General features: G+C 33.4%; 2 protein-coding genes across 2 annotated transcripts in view; one reads left to right on the top strand and one right to left on the bottom strand.

Annotated features, from left to right (window-relative positions):
• Positions 1 to 2,797: 2,797 nt before the first annotated feature.
• LOC143085678 (zinc finger matrin-type protein 2-like) lies at positions 2,798 to 12,687 on the bottom strand. Its single transcript, XM_076262176.1, has 6 exons — positions 12,550 to 12,687; positions 10,379 to 10,534; positions 9,416 to 9,486; positions 7,189 to 7,262; positions 4,550 to 4,695; positions 2,798 to 3,712 (listed from the first exon to the last, which is right to left on the bottom strand). Exons 1-6 carry the CDS (start codon positions 12,556 to 12,558, stop codon positions 3,575 to 3,577), a joined length of 594 nt encoding a protein of 197 aa, XP_076118291.1. The 5' UTR covers positions 12,559 to 12,687; the 3' UTR covers positions 2,798 to 3,574.
• LOC143085677 (uncharacterized) overlaps positions 12,672 to 14,466 on the top strand; it is a 20,173-nt gene continuing 18,378 nt past the window's right edge. The window contains exon 1 of the mRNA XM_076262175.1: positions 12,672 to 12,854. The gene's annotated coding sequence lies outside the window, so the exon portion shown is untranslated. The remainder of the gene's footprint in view (positions 12,855 to 14,466) is intronic.

The following is a 14,466-nucleotide window of genomic DNA, read 5'->3' as shown; positions in this document are numbered from 1 at the left end:
ACATAGTCATTTAAATATAAAGTATGAAGCATCCAGGTCTTTCATCTTATAAAATATAAAACTTTAAAGTATTAATCTAATGCTGCAGCTGCTGCCGTATCACTATCCCTTTGTCTAGTTATCTGCGACAGAAGTCACAGGCATGACTTTAAACTGTTCATATTTGTAAACACTAAATTTTGGCATTACTGTTTGAATGTAGTTTTTATGTTATCTGGATCAATGATAAAATCATGAGCAATAACTGACTTTTCAATTGATGATAGAAATTTTCAAAGTTAAAAAGGGCATAACTTTAGAACAATAAGTGACTCACTGCCAAATCCAAACTCTGTCTGCAAGTATAAGTTCCTAGCATTGTGTATGAGTTTCATAAAATATGCATGAGGCAATGATAAGTTAAAGTGCAGAAACAAATAATAAAAAGATTAACACTTTAAAATGACCAATTTGCCTAGTGGCAGAGGCATAAAAAAGAAAGTGAACTATTTAAAATAACGAGAAGTGATTTGATTGCAATTTGGATAACTACCAAACAGAGTCCAAATGACATGGATTTAAAAAATTATAGGTCAAGTTGAATTGCTTTATTCATTCTGTGTTATGGACTCATTTTTGCCAGTCTGAATTTGATTTCATTTTCAACCAGATGCTCCGCAGGGCGTAGCTTTATATGACCGCAGAGGTTGAACCCTGAACGGTTGGGGCAAGTATGGACACAACATTCAAGCTGGATTCAGCTCTATATTTGGATTGTGATTAAATAGTTGACACAGCATAGGTTTCTGACACAGAATGAATGTGTTCTAATGAACTTAAAATTTTTGTTTTCTGTTAGAGCAATTCACTATGCTGTTGAATATTAATCCTCTCAAAAAAATGTTTGAAGAAATTTTCTTTTTTATTTATGAAATTTCAAATGAGAAAAATTGAACCCAATTTTTTTAATCACATCCCCCTTTCCCTTATTCCAAAACTAATCTCAATTAAAATTTCTAATGGAGTTTGCAACAATAACTACTCATTTAAATACATCATAAAATATTAAGATGTAAAAAAACTGCTTGTTATCACTGAATGGTAAAGATTATTTTAATTTATCAGTTGGTAGTAAAAAGTGAATATACATTGTATATTGTATATAACAAAGATTTAAGTTGATTCTGGACAAAGAAAGATAACTCCAATTAAAAAAAAATCTTGCTATTGCACAATATTTTGCAATTAGATATTTCTTGCTTACTATTCTGGACAAAGAAAGATAACTCTAATTAAAAAAAAATTTGCTATTTCACAATATTGTGCAATTAGATATTTCTTGCCATTGCGCAATACTGTGCAATTGAAAAGACTTGCTATTGCACAATACTTAATATAATAATTTTAGATCCTGATTTGGACCAACTTGAAAACTGGGCCCATAATAAAAAATCTAAGTACATTTTTGGATTCAGCATATCAAAGAACCCCAAGATTTCAATTTTTGTTAAAATCAGACTAAGTTTAATTTTGGACCCTTTGGACTTTAGTGTAGACCAATTTGAAAACAGGACCAAAAATGAAGAATCTACATACACAGTTAGATTTGGTATATCAAAGAACCCCATTTATTCAATTTTTGATGAAATCAAACAAAGTTTAATTTTGGACCCCGATTTGGACCAACTTGAAAACTGGGCCAATAATCAAGAATCTAAGTACATTTTTAGATTCAGCATATCAAAGAACCTAACTGATTCATTTTTTGTCAAAATCAAACTAAGTTTAATTTTGGACCCTTTGGACCTTAATGTAGACCAATTTGAAAACGGGACCAAAAGTTAAGAATCTACATACACAGTCATGACAGTTAGATTCGGCATATCAAAGAACCCCAATTATTCAATTTTGATGAAATCAAACAAAGTTTAATTTTGGACCCTTTGGGCCCCTTATTCTGTTGGGACCAAAACTCCCAAAATCAATACCAACCTTCCTTTTATGGTCATAAACCTTGTGTTTAAATTTCATAGATTTCTATTTACTTATACTAACGTTATGGTGCGAAAACCAAGAAAAATGCTTATTTGGGTCCCTTTTTGGCCCCTAATTCCTAAACTGTTGGGACCTAAACTCCCAAAATCAATACCAACCTTCCTTTTGTAGTCATTAACATTGTGTTTAAATTTCATTGATTTCTATTTACTTAAACTAAAGTTATTGTGCGAAAACCAAGAATAATGCTTATTTGGGCCCTTTTTTGGCCCCTAATTCCTAAACTGTTGAAACCAAAACTCCCAAAATCAATCCCAACCGTTCTTTTGTGGTCATAAACCTTGTGTCAAAATTTCATAGATTTCTATTAACTTAAACTAAAGTTATAGTGCGAAAACCAAGAAAATGCTTATTTGGGCCCTTCCTAAAATGTTGGGACCAAAACTCCCAAAATCAATACCAACCTTCCTTTTGTGGTCATAAACCTTGTGTTAAAATTTCATAGATTTCCATTCACTTTTACTAAAGTTAGAGTGCGAAAACTAAAAGTATTCGGACGACGACGACGCAGACGACGACGCCAACGTGAAAGCAATATACGACGAAAAATTTTTCAAATTTTGCGGTCGTATAAAAATGTGAAGCATAATTGTTTAAAATTTTTGGTACAGATCAAGCTATGTAGGAATTTTTAAAACATAAAAATGTAGTTTTGCAGGGTTTTTATGAATGACACATTAACATACTATTAAAGTACTACACCCTGAGAAAAGACTCCCTCAACAGAAATATCCTACTATACTCTTAGGTAAAACACAAGACAAAACTTTTTTTCTGATTTTACTGTGCTAACATAAAAGCATTTTACAAAATTTTTGTTATGGAATTGAAATTTTACAAACAATTTACAATGAGGATTCATTTTATTTTCATCATCTCTTCATTCTAATGTTACATAATTCTGGACGATATTAATGTTTTTTTCAAACAATGACTGTCTACTCATTCTCACACATGCCCTCTCCCCTAGTTTACAATGAGCTGAATTTATAAACCAATTTCCAAATACATCTCATGTTTTCAAAATTCTGTATGTAAAATAAAAAAAAAGATTGTAGCAAACATGAATCCTAAATCTTGATGGATAAATACAGTTAAAATAATATTCCCCTTGGCTAATCTTTACAGAATATAAAAAAAATGTTGATTCAGATTATGATTTATATAAAATCAATTGTTAAAATCATTTATTAGCAATTTCAACATTAATAAATACAAATGCTATATGAATATAAAGATGACTTTTAACAAAACATAATATGTATGTGGTAGTTTCAAATATTGATGTATGGAGTTAAGCAGCATTGCTTTTATACTCGGGTGTATGACTGTTCGTTTTGTCTTCTTTTCATACAACAAATTTTTCAATTCTCTCTGATCTCCAATTCAAATTTTTATACATGAACAAGCTTGCATCTACTTTGCTTCACATAACTCTTTTAGACTCATTCATCAACAAATATACACACAAAACATGTATAAAATAGCAGTCTCTCTATTCTTACACTCTAATCTTTCAGATTTGTACAAACAGATTGTATCATTTTGATGAACCCCCAAACCCTGAGAATCCCATGACAGCAGCCATGTCGGGATCAATGTTTAAGTTCAATTCTCCTTCGGCTTTTCTTTTTCTGTCTGCCTTCTTTTCTTTTTTGTATGATTTCTGTCTTTCTTCCTAAAACAATAGAAAACAGATTTAAAACTTAAAATTTTTATACAAAAAAGTGGGTTTTTTTTACTTTTCACTTGTGTAATTAAAATTTAAAAACAGAAAATTCCTTTTAAATCAGAGCTGTAACAGAAAAAAGAACATCTGAGATTTTTTAATAGCACTTGTTCAGATGACCCCACCATCGACAGATTTTACCATATGAGCTGCGTCGAGAAGAAATCGACCTTTGCAAAAGAATATCAATATATGTATATGTTAACTTATTTTGAGGTGACAATTGACAACATCTCTATGCAAAGTCTGTAACTGTTCAAAAATTGTTGATAAAAGAACCCTACAAAACTAACCCAAATTCATCTTTTATTTCGTATTTAAATGTTCCAAAATCAATCCTAGGCTTATACATGTACATGTGTATGTGAACTTGCATAAGGTCGATTTCTATCCAACACAGGTTAGATTAAATGCTTAAATATGTTTTGGAACCATTTATCAAAAAAATTTAATTTTAAAGTGCCCAGCATGGTTAGCAAATGTATAATACATTTCTTAAAGTCAGAAAGCACATCAAGTTTAAAAAATACATATCTAGGAATTCATATGTTAGGTGAAGTGCATATACTGGCAACCCTGTGAACATGAGGTTTTAGTGTGGCTTAGTGGTGAAACTGAATTTGTTGTATAGGAAAAGTCAGAGGACTAGAACATTGAATGCTGATCAGCAAAAAAATTTTAATCTTAATTTACTGAAAAGTCAGACAACTGAAAAGAAACCCAATTTCAAACTGTTGACTTTCTGAAGGTGGTTAAATCTTTGATACATGATAATCTGTAAGTCACCTCTTCTTGTAATTCTTTTATTCTCTCCTCAAAATCATATTCCTTTTTCTTTTCTTCTTTTTTCTTCATATTACTTTCAAATCTTTTCTTCACTTGATCTAATGTTGACCTTTCTATTTTCATTGACATTCCCAAATTTCTTTGATCTTTGATATACAAAAGAAAACAAGTATATAATGTTCATGGTACACTTCATTCAAATATGAAAAAATGAATATCTGAACATATATTCCAGATATATACAAAGAGTGGGGATAGGACCTTTATCCAGGATCAGGTGTTTTTAAGGTCAAGATTTCGGGATTGACCCTTGCAGGATCCAAGAATTTTTTTGGGGAATTTTGGATTTATACTTATTTAAATTTGGGAGACCTTGGCATTTCATGCTTTTAAGCCCCGGATTGCGGGCTCAGGACCACTCCTACTCCCCCTCCCCCCTAAAAAGTTACAAAATGATATAAGATGGCAGCCATATTATGTTTAACTAATATTATTATTTGGTAGAATTTTTTATTGATGTTTGAATCATTAACAACAATAAAAAATTTGAAATCAATTTATTTGATACATTTTAAACTGTTCTGTAAAAAAAAAAAAAAAAAAAAATGGTACACCTTAACTCTTGTCTTGTTTTTTGTTAGTGATTGCTTGAAAAGAACTGATTAAATTGCATAACTACATGTATCATAGGCAGTGCATGTTAAGACTAGAGGCTCTAAAGAGCCTGTGTCGCTCACCTTGGTCTATGTGAATATTAAACAATGGACACAGATGGATTCATGACAAAATTGTGTTTTGGTGATGGTGATGTGTTTGTAGATCTTACTTTACTAAACATTCTTGCTGCTTACAATTATCTCTATCTATAACAGTACTTTCTGTGGAAAATGTTATTGAAAATCTTCAAATTTTAAGAAAATTGTTAAAAATGGACTATGAAGGGCAATAACTCCTTAGGGGGTCAATTGACTATTTTGGTCATACTGACTTATTTTTAGTTCTTACTTTGCTGTACATTATTGCTGTTTACAGTTTATCTCTATCTATAATAATATTCAAGATAATAACAAAAAAACAGCAAAATTTCCTCAAAATTACCAATTCAGGGGCAGCAACCTAACAACAGGTTGTCAGATTCATCTGAAAATTCCAGGGCAGATAGATCGTGACCTGATCAACAATTTTACTTCCTGTCAGATTTGCTTTTAATGCTTTGGTTTTTGAGTTATAAGCCAAAAACTGCATTTTACCCCCATATTCTATTTTTAGCCATGGTGGCCATCTTGGTTTGTTGGCCGAGTTACCGGACACATTTTTTTAACTAGATACCCCTATGATGATTATGGCTAAGTTTGGTTAAATTTGGCCCAGTAGTTTCAGAGGAGAAGATTTTTCTAAAAGATTACTAAGATTTACGAAAAATGGTTAAAAATTGACTATAAAGGGCAATAACTCCTAAAGTGGTCAACTGACCATTTTGGTCATGTTTGACTTATTTGTAGATCTTACTTTGATGAACATTATTGCTGTTTACAGTTTATCTCTATCTACAATAATATTCAAGATAATAACCAAAAACAGCAAAATTTCCTTAAAATTACCATTTCAGGGGCAGCAACCCAACAACGGAATGTCCGATTCATCTGAAAATTTCAGGGCAGATAGATCTTGACCTGATAAACAATTTTACCAATGTCAGATTTGCTCTAAATGCTTTGGTTTTTGAGTTATAAGCCAAAAACTGCATTTTACCCCTATGTTCTATTTTTAGCCATGGTGGCCATCTTGGTTGGTTGGGCGGGGCACCGGACACATTTTTTAAACTAGATACCCCAATGATGATTATGGCCAAGTTTGGTTAAATTTGGCCCAGTAGTTTCAGAGGAGAAGATTTTTCTAAAAGATTACTAAGATTTACGAAAAATGGTTAAAAATTGACTATAAAGGGTAATAACTCCTTAAGTGGTCAACTGACCATTTTGGTCATGTTGACTTATTTGTAGATCTTACTTTGCTGAACATTATTGCTGTTTACAGTTTATCTCTATCTATAATAATATTCAAGATAATAACCAAAAACAGCAAAATTTCCTTAAAATTACCATTTCAGGGGCAGCAACCCAACAACGAAATGTCCGATTCATCTGAAAATTTCAGGGCAGATAGATCTTGACCTGATGAACAATATTACCCCTGTCAGATTTGCTCTAAATGCTTTGGTTTTTGAGTTATAAGCCAAAAATTGCATTTTACCCCTATGTTCTATTTTTAGCCATGGCGGCCATCTTGGTTGGTTGGCCGGGTCACCGGACACATTTTTTAAACTAGATACCCCAATGATGATTGTGGCCAAGTTTGGTTAAATTTGGCCCAGTAGTTTCAGAGGAGAAGATTTTTGTAAAAGTTAACGCAGGACGACGACGGACGACGACGACGGACACGGACGCCAAGTGATGAGAAAAGCTCACTTGGCCTTTCGGCCAGGTGAGCTAAAAATGAGCTTTCTGTCTTTTAATGTACTTTTTGTTATGATTGTTTTTGAAATGATATCAGAAATTTTAGTCCGATAAGTCAAACTTATTACAACTATAATAAAGAAAATATGTTGTATGGGACTTTATTTTTATATACAAACTTACGTTTCTTTCCATTGATGTGATCAAGGAAGTTAATAGAATCTTTAACAACACAATCACATACATTACAATAATACCTGAAATAACAAAAAATATGTTAATAAATCTAAGGTAATGCTGCATCAGAAACTAATCAATGGGACAGATAAAGGGAAACAGTTCTGTTGTTACTTATCAAGAATATTAAAAATATTAAAAAATAAATAAGTTTCCTTGACGTTATACATGATCTTTGTTTTTTTCTATGATGTTATGTTGATTTATGTCTATGACATTACATAGAGATTGATTTTGGCTTCCTCTGTGCAAACCTATGTTAAGACTTGTGTTATGGTGAACGAGAATAAAATAATATGTACAGTGTACAAGTACTCTATCGATGTTAATGATACACATTTTGACCTATACCATTAGTGATATAGTATCATATATCATGTTGTAATTTATTTTTCAAACATACAATTTCTCTAATTCCAATAAATTTTGGTTGGTGCCTAATGCCTATTAAAACGTTTAAACCCACTGCATTTGTTTGCACATGTTTTAAGTCAGGAAACTGTTGTTCAGAGGTTGTGGATTGTTAATGTGGTTCATAAGTGTTTCTCGTTACTGTTTTTTTTTTTAAGATAGTTTAGACTGTTGGTTTTCCTGTCATTTCTGTGGTCCTTTATAGCTTGTTGTTTTCAGTGTGAGCCAAGGCTCCATGTTCAAGACTGTACTTTGACCCACAATGGTCTATTTTTCAAACTTTGTGACTTGGATGGAGAGTTAATGCATTGACTCTCATACCACATCTTCTTATTTCTACTTATTCTTCTAGCGGTATCCACTCGTTTTTACCCTACTGCACAATCACCACTCCAGGTGTTGGTTCACTTATATTCCTACATATTTCTACTTGAATATAAATCGAATTGTTATTACCGGTAGTTCAAATGATAATGTAGTTCATGCATGTTCCAAACAATAAATTGATTGGTTGATTGTTGGCATTGCACTCAATATGCTGTTACAAATAGTTTTTATTGGTCGAGGAAGCTAAAGTACGCAGAGAAAACTTTAGCAGGAAAATGGGAGGCTCCCACAGGGTACCCCCTCAGGTCGCAAGGTCGCTTTTAAATTTGTTGAGAGGTCGTTTTTTAAGGGAAATGTACAGGTCGCAGGTCGTTTTTCCCAACACAGAGGACGGAAGTTGGTCGGAAGTCGTTTTTTTTAAATTTTACAGGTCGCAGGTCGTTTTTAGAAGGCTCTCAGGTCGGAAGTTGCCTCTAAAAAGCCCAGAGGTCGCAGGTCGTTTTTGACCCTGCGGGAGCCTCAAATGGCAATCCTTGTCAATTTTGGAAGGAGTAGAACAAACCTGCCCTGGGTGGTTTTGGAAGGAGTAGAACAAACCTGACCTGGGTGGTTTTGGAAGGAGTAGAACAAACTTGTCCTGGGTGGTTTTGGAACTCAGAACCTGCCCTGGGTGGTTTTGGAAGGAGTAGAACAAACCTACCCTGGGTGGTTTTGGAAGGAGTAGAACAAACCTGCCCTGGGTTGTTTTGGAACTCAGAACAAACCTGCCCTGGGTGGTTTTGGAACTCAGAACAAACCTGTCCTGGGTGGTTTTGGAAGGAGTAGAACAAACCTGCCCTGGGTGGTTTTGGAAGGAGTAGAACAAACCTGCCCTAAGTGGTTTTGGAAGGAGTAAAACAAACCTACCCTGGGTGGTTTTGGAAGGAGTAGAACAAACCTACCCTGGGTGGTTTTGGAACTCAGAACAAACCTGCCCTGGGTGGTTTTGGAAGAAGTAGAACAAACCTGCCCTGGGTGGTTTTGGAAGGAGTAGAACAAACCTACCCTGGGTGGTTTTGGAAGGAGTAGAACAAACCTACCCTGGGTGGTTTTGGAAGGAGTAGAACAAACCTACCCTGGGTGGTTTTGGAAGGAGTAGAACAAACCTACCCTGGGTGGTTTTGGAACTCAGAACAAACCTGCCCTGGGTGGTTTTGGAAGGAGTAGAACAAACCTGCCCTGGGTGGTTTTGGAACTCAGAACAAACCTGCCCTGGGTGGTTTTAGAAGGAGTAGAACAAACCTGCCCTGGGTGGTTTTGGAACTCACTACTTCAGTGAAGACAAGCTAGTGATTTGTGTAGATGAACTACTTTCAACGATAGGCCCCTCCTTTCATAATTAAACATCTACTCTAAAATCTTAGACTAATAATAGATAAATAAAATGTTATCTTACCCTCCTTGTCCTGACTGAGGTGTTTGCTTTGTGATAACCTGAGATTTTCCTAATTTAGAATCGAGATCAACCTAAAACAAGAACAAAAGATACGGTAATTAGAACAACTATAATAATTTAACATAATATCTTATATACATGTAAGAAGACAAAGCAACACTAACTTGTCAGTTGGTAAATAGTTGTGTGCTAAATCAAATGTTAGTAATTGTAAATGTTATAACCTGTTCTACACAAATGTTTTAGTGCCAGTCTTTGAAAAAATCAGACAAATTATAAAAAATTCAAAACATGGCTGAAAAAAAACCCACACAGATATAACCCCTCTATTTTGAAGGTATGCTCATGCTGAGTTAGAAATCATAGGTCTTTTGTTTTTGCATGTCTGGTAATGACTTTTGTGAGAAATATCTAGATAACTTTTTACTATATCATAAAGCAAATTATTGAGTTTAGAATAAGAGCAAATTACAGAGTTATCTCCCCATAATTGTTAATTTATAGTGCATTTCAACCAAATAATATCTTGAATTACCAGTCCAGGAACAGGATTTGAATGTTATATGCATGCACCATTATACATTCTGAACTTAAATTGATGTAAAGTTGAGCAGGTTTTTGTTGTCATGTTTTAACCACAGCTGATTGGCACTTGGTAGAGATGCTGCTAAAATATTTATACAATTATTAAGTTCAATTTAGCAGCTTTTTTGACCTAACAAAAAAAGATTGGTGCTTATAAGTGGTTTTATAAACCATTATCCCAGGGAATGTTACTCTAAGTCCCTCTTCAGTATCCGCTCTTTCTTTCTCAACTACATTGTAGTGTCTTGCCATGGCTTAAAACTGTATATTCCCTTTTGAAAGATTCACACAAAGATATTAATTCATATAATTAATTTTTTTTTTTTCTCTAATTCTGAATATATTAATTTAATTCAAATGTAACCTTGTTTTACATACTTTATATTCTCTAGGTTTTAATAATTCTCTTTTGATAGGTGGCTCTTTTAACTCTTTTTCAAGAAGTTTCCTTTCCTCTTCTTCCAATCGAACTTTAGCAATTTTTTCATACTCATCCTTGTCCCACTTTCGTCTGTGATCTCCGGGTGTTGGTTTCTAAAAAAAAAAACAACCATACAACATTTAAGTAATGATCTTTAATCTCATGTGGATATAAATTTACTAATTGATATAAAAGATATTGATAATATGATAAGAATGTATCATATCATATTCAAGGCTCAGATATATTATCACTTGAAGTTGGGGGTTTGTATAATAACTTCTCTATAAATTAATGAATGTACATCACTACATGAAGTTAAATTGAAGAACTCTGGAAAATTAATACAAAGATTTAGTCATAAAAATAGTCATTAGATCATAGGTAATTGTTTCCCTAAAAAACAAAACAACAGGGAAATATCCTTTGCATTTAAACCTATTATATCTATAAACCTTTGAAAAACACATGTGAAAAAGTAAACAAAGCTAACTTCATCTTTGCGGCAATAAGAAGACATTTAAAAATCTAAATGCAAAGATCTTCATATCACTATAATATATAAAACATTAGTGAAAACACACTTAGACTATGCTAGTTCCGTATGGGTTCCTTTCAAAAAGAAATTCATTGACAATGAGACAATGTACCAAAAAGGACGACACACCAAATACCTGGATTCAACAAATTAAGTTACCTGCAAAGATTGAAAAAACTTAAGCTGCCAATATTGTCATATAGAAGGGTCTGAGGGGACATCATTGAGACCTATGAGATACTTATTAGAAAATATGATCCAGAAACTAGTATATTTCTCAAACTAATTTCAAACACCGAAAATAGGAAAAGCACAAGAGTTAATTGTAACAAAAACATTCACCAACGATTTAAAACAAGTCTTAGGAAAAGTAGCTTTGCAGTAAAAATCACCAATTTATGGAATAAATTATCAGATAAAGTAACAAAAGCTCCGTCTATAAATGCGTTTAAAATAACAGGGAATACCATGAATACGAAGACATCTATTATTCTGATTATTGAGCTGAAATAACCAGAAGCAGCAACAGAAATAAAGACAATAACTAAAAATATTAGTCTGGTGAAGAGGAACCATGAGGATCCTGTACCAGAAAATATCAAGTATCATTAAGTAAGTATGATCTGACTATTTACAGCAATCTTGAGTTGTTTTTCATGAACGAGTTATATTGGTTTATCCTGGGTCGATTGGCATAAACCATGTCATTAAACAATTGTTATAATATAAGAATTGTGACATAGTGCAAGAATAGACAACTTTTGAGTTCAATGCATTCCCGTCAAAAACACATTATTCATGCGTTTAGGGGCATCGTCACTCCTGTTCCAATGTTGAGCAAGTGGTTAGAAAACTATAATGCTATAATGCACGAAATTTTCAGCAAATTAAATTCTCATAATTGACAAACAGCACTGCTGTCATTAGTGAATTATGATTAATGTTTGTCTCATTTGGGTCTAGCATGACACCGGATTGTCGATTTTTTGTAAGCATGACCTGTCAAAGTAAAATTATTGTGTTGTGAAAACAGGAAATGGTCTAGCGAGACAATGGAGAATTGCTTACTTACATAGTGTAAGCGGGATATGGGAATCTGACAAAACAGTAAGCGGGATCTGGGAGTAGAACCCCCAATGAGACCCCCATTTAGTACTTACAAAACAAATATTATTTCTAGTTTATCCTGCACAATGACGCTAGATGAACGTTAATAGACATGCAGGGATACAGGCGATCCCCTCTACCTGGTAAAAGACTTCATAATGGCGCATAATTTATGAGTTTTTTCAGGTGTAGGATGAACTCGAAAGTGGTGCTATCTATCAAGATTCCAATTTTGAATAAATGGTTAGGTTTAATTGGTCATTCAGGTGGAATACGTGTCATGGAAATTGTGACGTGTAGATCTATGCTTTGAAACATCACATGATCTAAGCAAAAACACCAGTTGGAGGACTCCTTACTTTGAAAATGAAGAGAAAAAAGGGGGGGTATTATGTCTTAACGATTTACAAAGAAGACGGACAGATAATCCACTTAAAAGCAAAAGAGCTGGATTTATTCTTAATTTGTCGTATTCTTGTTAACCTCTGCCATTGTTCTTTAAAGTATCCTCAATAATATTAATTTATAAATTTGTAAACAATCTGAACAGCATTCGCCCTCGGGTTTCTTCGTATTGTCTATGGAAAACTCTGAAAACCCAAATGCATGCACTTCCATCTAAGTTTTTTATGCGTTTTAAAATGACAGTTAGCTCCTATTTATTTCAAGTTGCTTAATGACCCGAAAGCTTAAAAAAATGCAAAACAAATCGACGTGGCTGGAGTGACGAAATTTATTATAGACTAGTTCGATTTTCCATTCGCAGGCGTTTGACAAACAGACTTTTGGTAAGTTTTGCATGATATGGGCTATTTTCGACTAAGAGGAATTATAGTCAAATCGGCACTTGGTTAAATCGGCACCTGGTCAAATCGGCACCGGGTATAGTCAAATCGGCACCTAGTCAATTTGGCACCTGGTTAAATCGGCACCCGATGTAGTCATTTCGGCACCCATGTTAGATATGTTTAATACATGTTCTGTTTCAGTTTTTTGAACAAAAAAAAAATAAACAAAGAAGGGGTAATCCATATATTGACATATTTACATTTATTGTCTTTTTGGGTGGGTGTGGGGTGTTTCTATCTCGGGGGTCCACTTTCTACAAACAAGGTCATAGGATGTGCCCCTGGAATAGGTCACCTTTTCAAGCTTGAAAATATGTGAATAGGTCAGGAAAACTATCAAAAATATATGATAAGGTCAAGGGTGGGGTAACAGAAACACAGCGGCACCCCTATCAATTAAGTATTGAAGTGGCCCCCAAGGTTTCTGTATGTATTTTTCGTTCAACGTAATGTGTATTCAGAGTATTGGATATTCTTATGCATGTTTTAACCAGTTGAACATTTTGCATGATTGTTGGTTTAATGCTGATTGAAGTTTCTTAAAAAAAAAAACCCACCTTAATTGCTACTTAGCATGCTTTATTTGATAGTATCATGAAAGGGACTCGTCGTTTTCCTTTGTATTGTTGTTATATTCTCGTAATTAAACAACAGCTTGGGTATTTAAGGGCTTCATTGTTTTATTAAGTTTTTGAAGAAAAAACAGCAATAGCTACCTGTAAATAGTTAAAACAACAAAAATGTTAATTAATTTATGTAACTGATAAATCTAGGACTTCATTTTTATCAATGTATCTAATTATTTAATCCTGTCAACGTATATGTGTTCCACCTAACTAAAGTTCCAATGGAAACTTTGTTATAAACATTGTCATAATATCTATTCCTGTTAGAACAAATATTCTATACCATTTATTCCGTTAGGAACATATACTGTAGTATTTATTCCTAATATTATGAAAGAACTTCCAGTCCATGACAATCCAACCCCAAAATAATTAAAAATAGAAAGATTAATAGATATTTGGAATTGTTTATATATGTATATCTTATCAAATATTATTGGATGCCGAATTGACTTTAATTTGGTGCCGATTTGACTAGATGCCGATTTAACCAGGTGCCGATTTGACTTTTTCTATGGGTGCCGATTTGACCAGGTGCCGATTTGACTTGTACCCGACTAAGAGGGAGAAGTGTTGATTGTTGATAAACAATCCTTATACTTGGAAAAATGCCAAAATTTGAGGGGTTGATTGCAGATTTGCCATGCCATCATTTGCATGATTTTGATAATTTAGTAATTTAATCTACTTTTTCTTTTTTTTAATTTTATTTCTCTCAGTAGATCATATTCTACTTGTTAATGATTGTACTTGAAATAGACAGTCCTGACTTTTGTATTGACCTGTTGACTATTGTCACATACAAAAATATTTTATGTATCCTCATCTCATGGTTTTTCCTACTATTAACCCTCTTACTGTCGGTAGTATTTCATTTTATTTACCAGAAAATACGGCAGGTCAACATCTGTGACGTCACATGTACA

This window comes from Mytilus galloprovincialis, chromosome 8 (genome assembly GCF_965363235.1).
Source record: "Mytilus galloprovincialis chromosome 8, xbMytGall1.hap1.1, whole genome shotgun sequence".
Classification (NCBI taxonomy): domain Eukaryota; kingdom Metazoa; phylum Mollusca; class Bivalvia; order Mytilida; family Mytilidae; genus Mytilus; species Mytilus galloprovincialis.
This window is presented reverse-complemented; position numbering and strand designations above follow the sequence as displayed.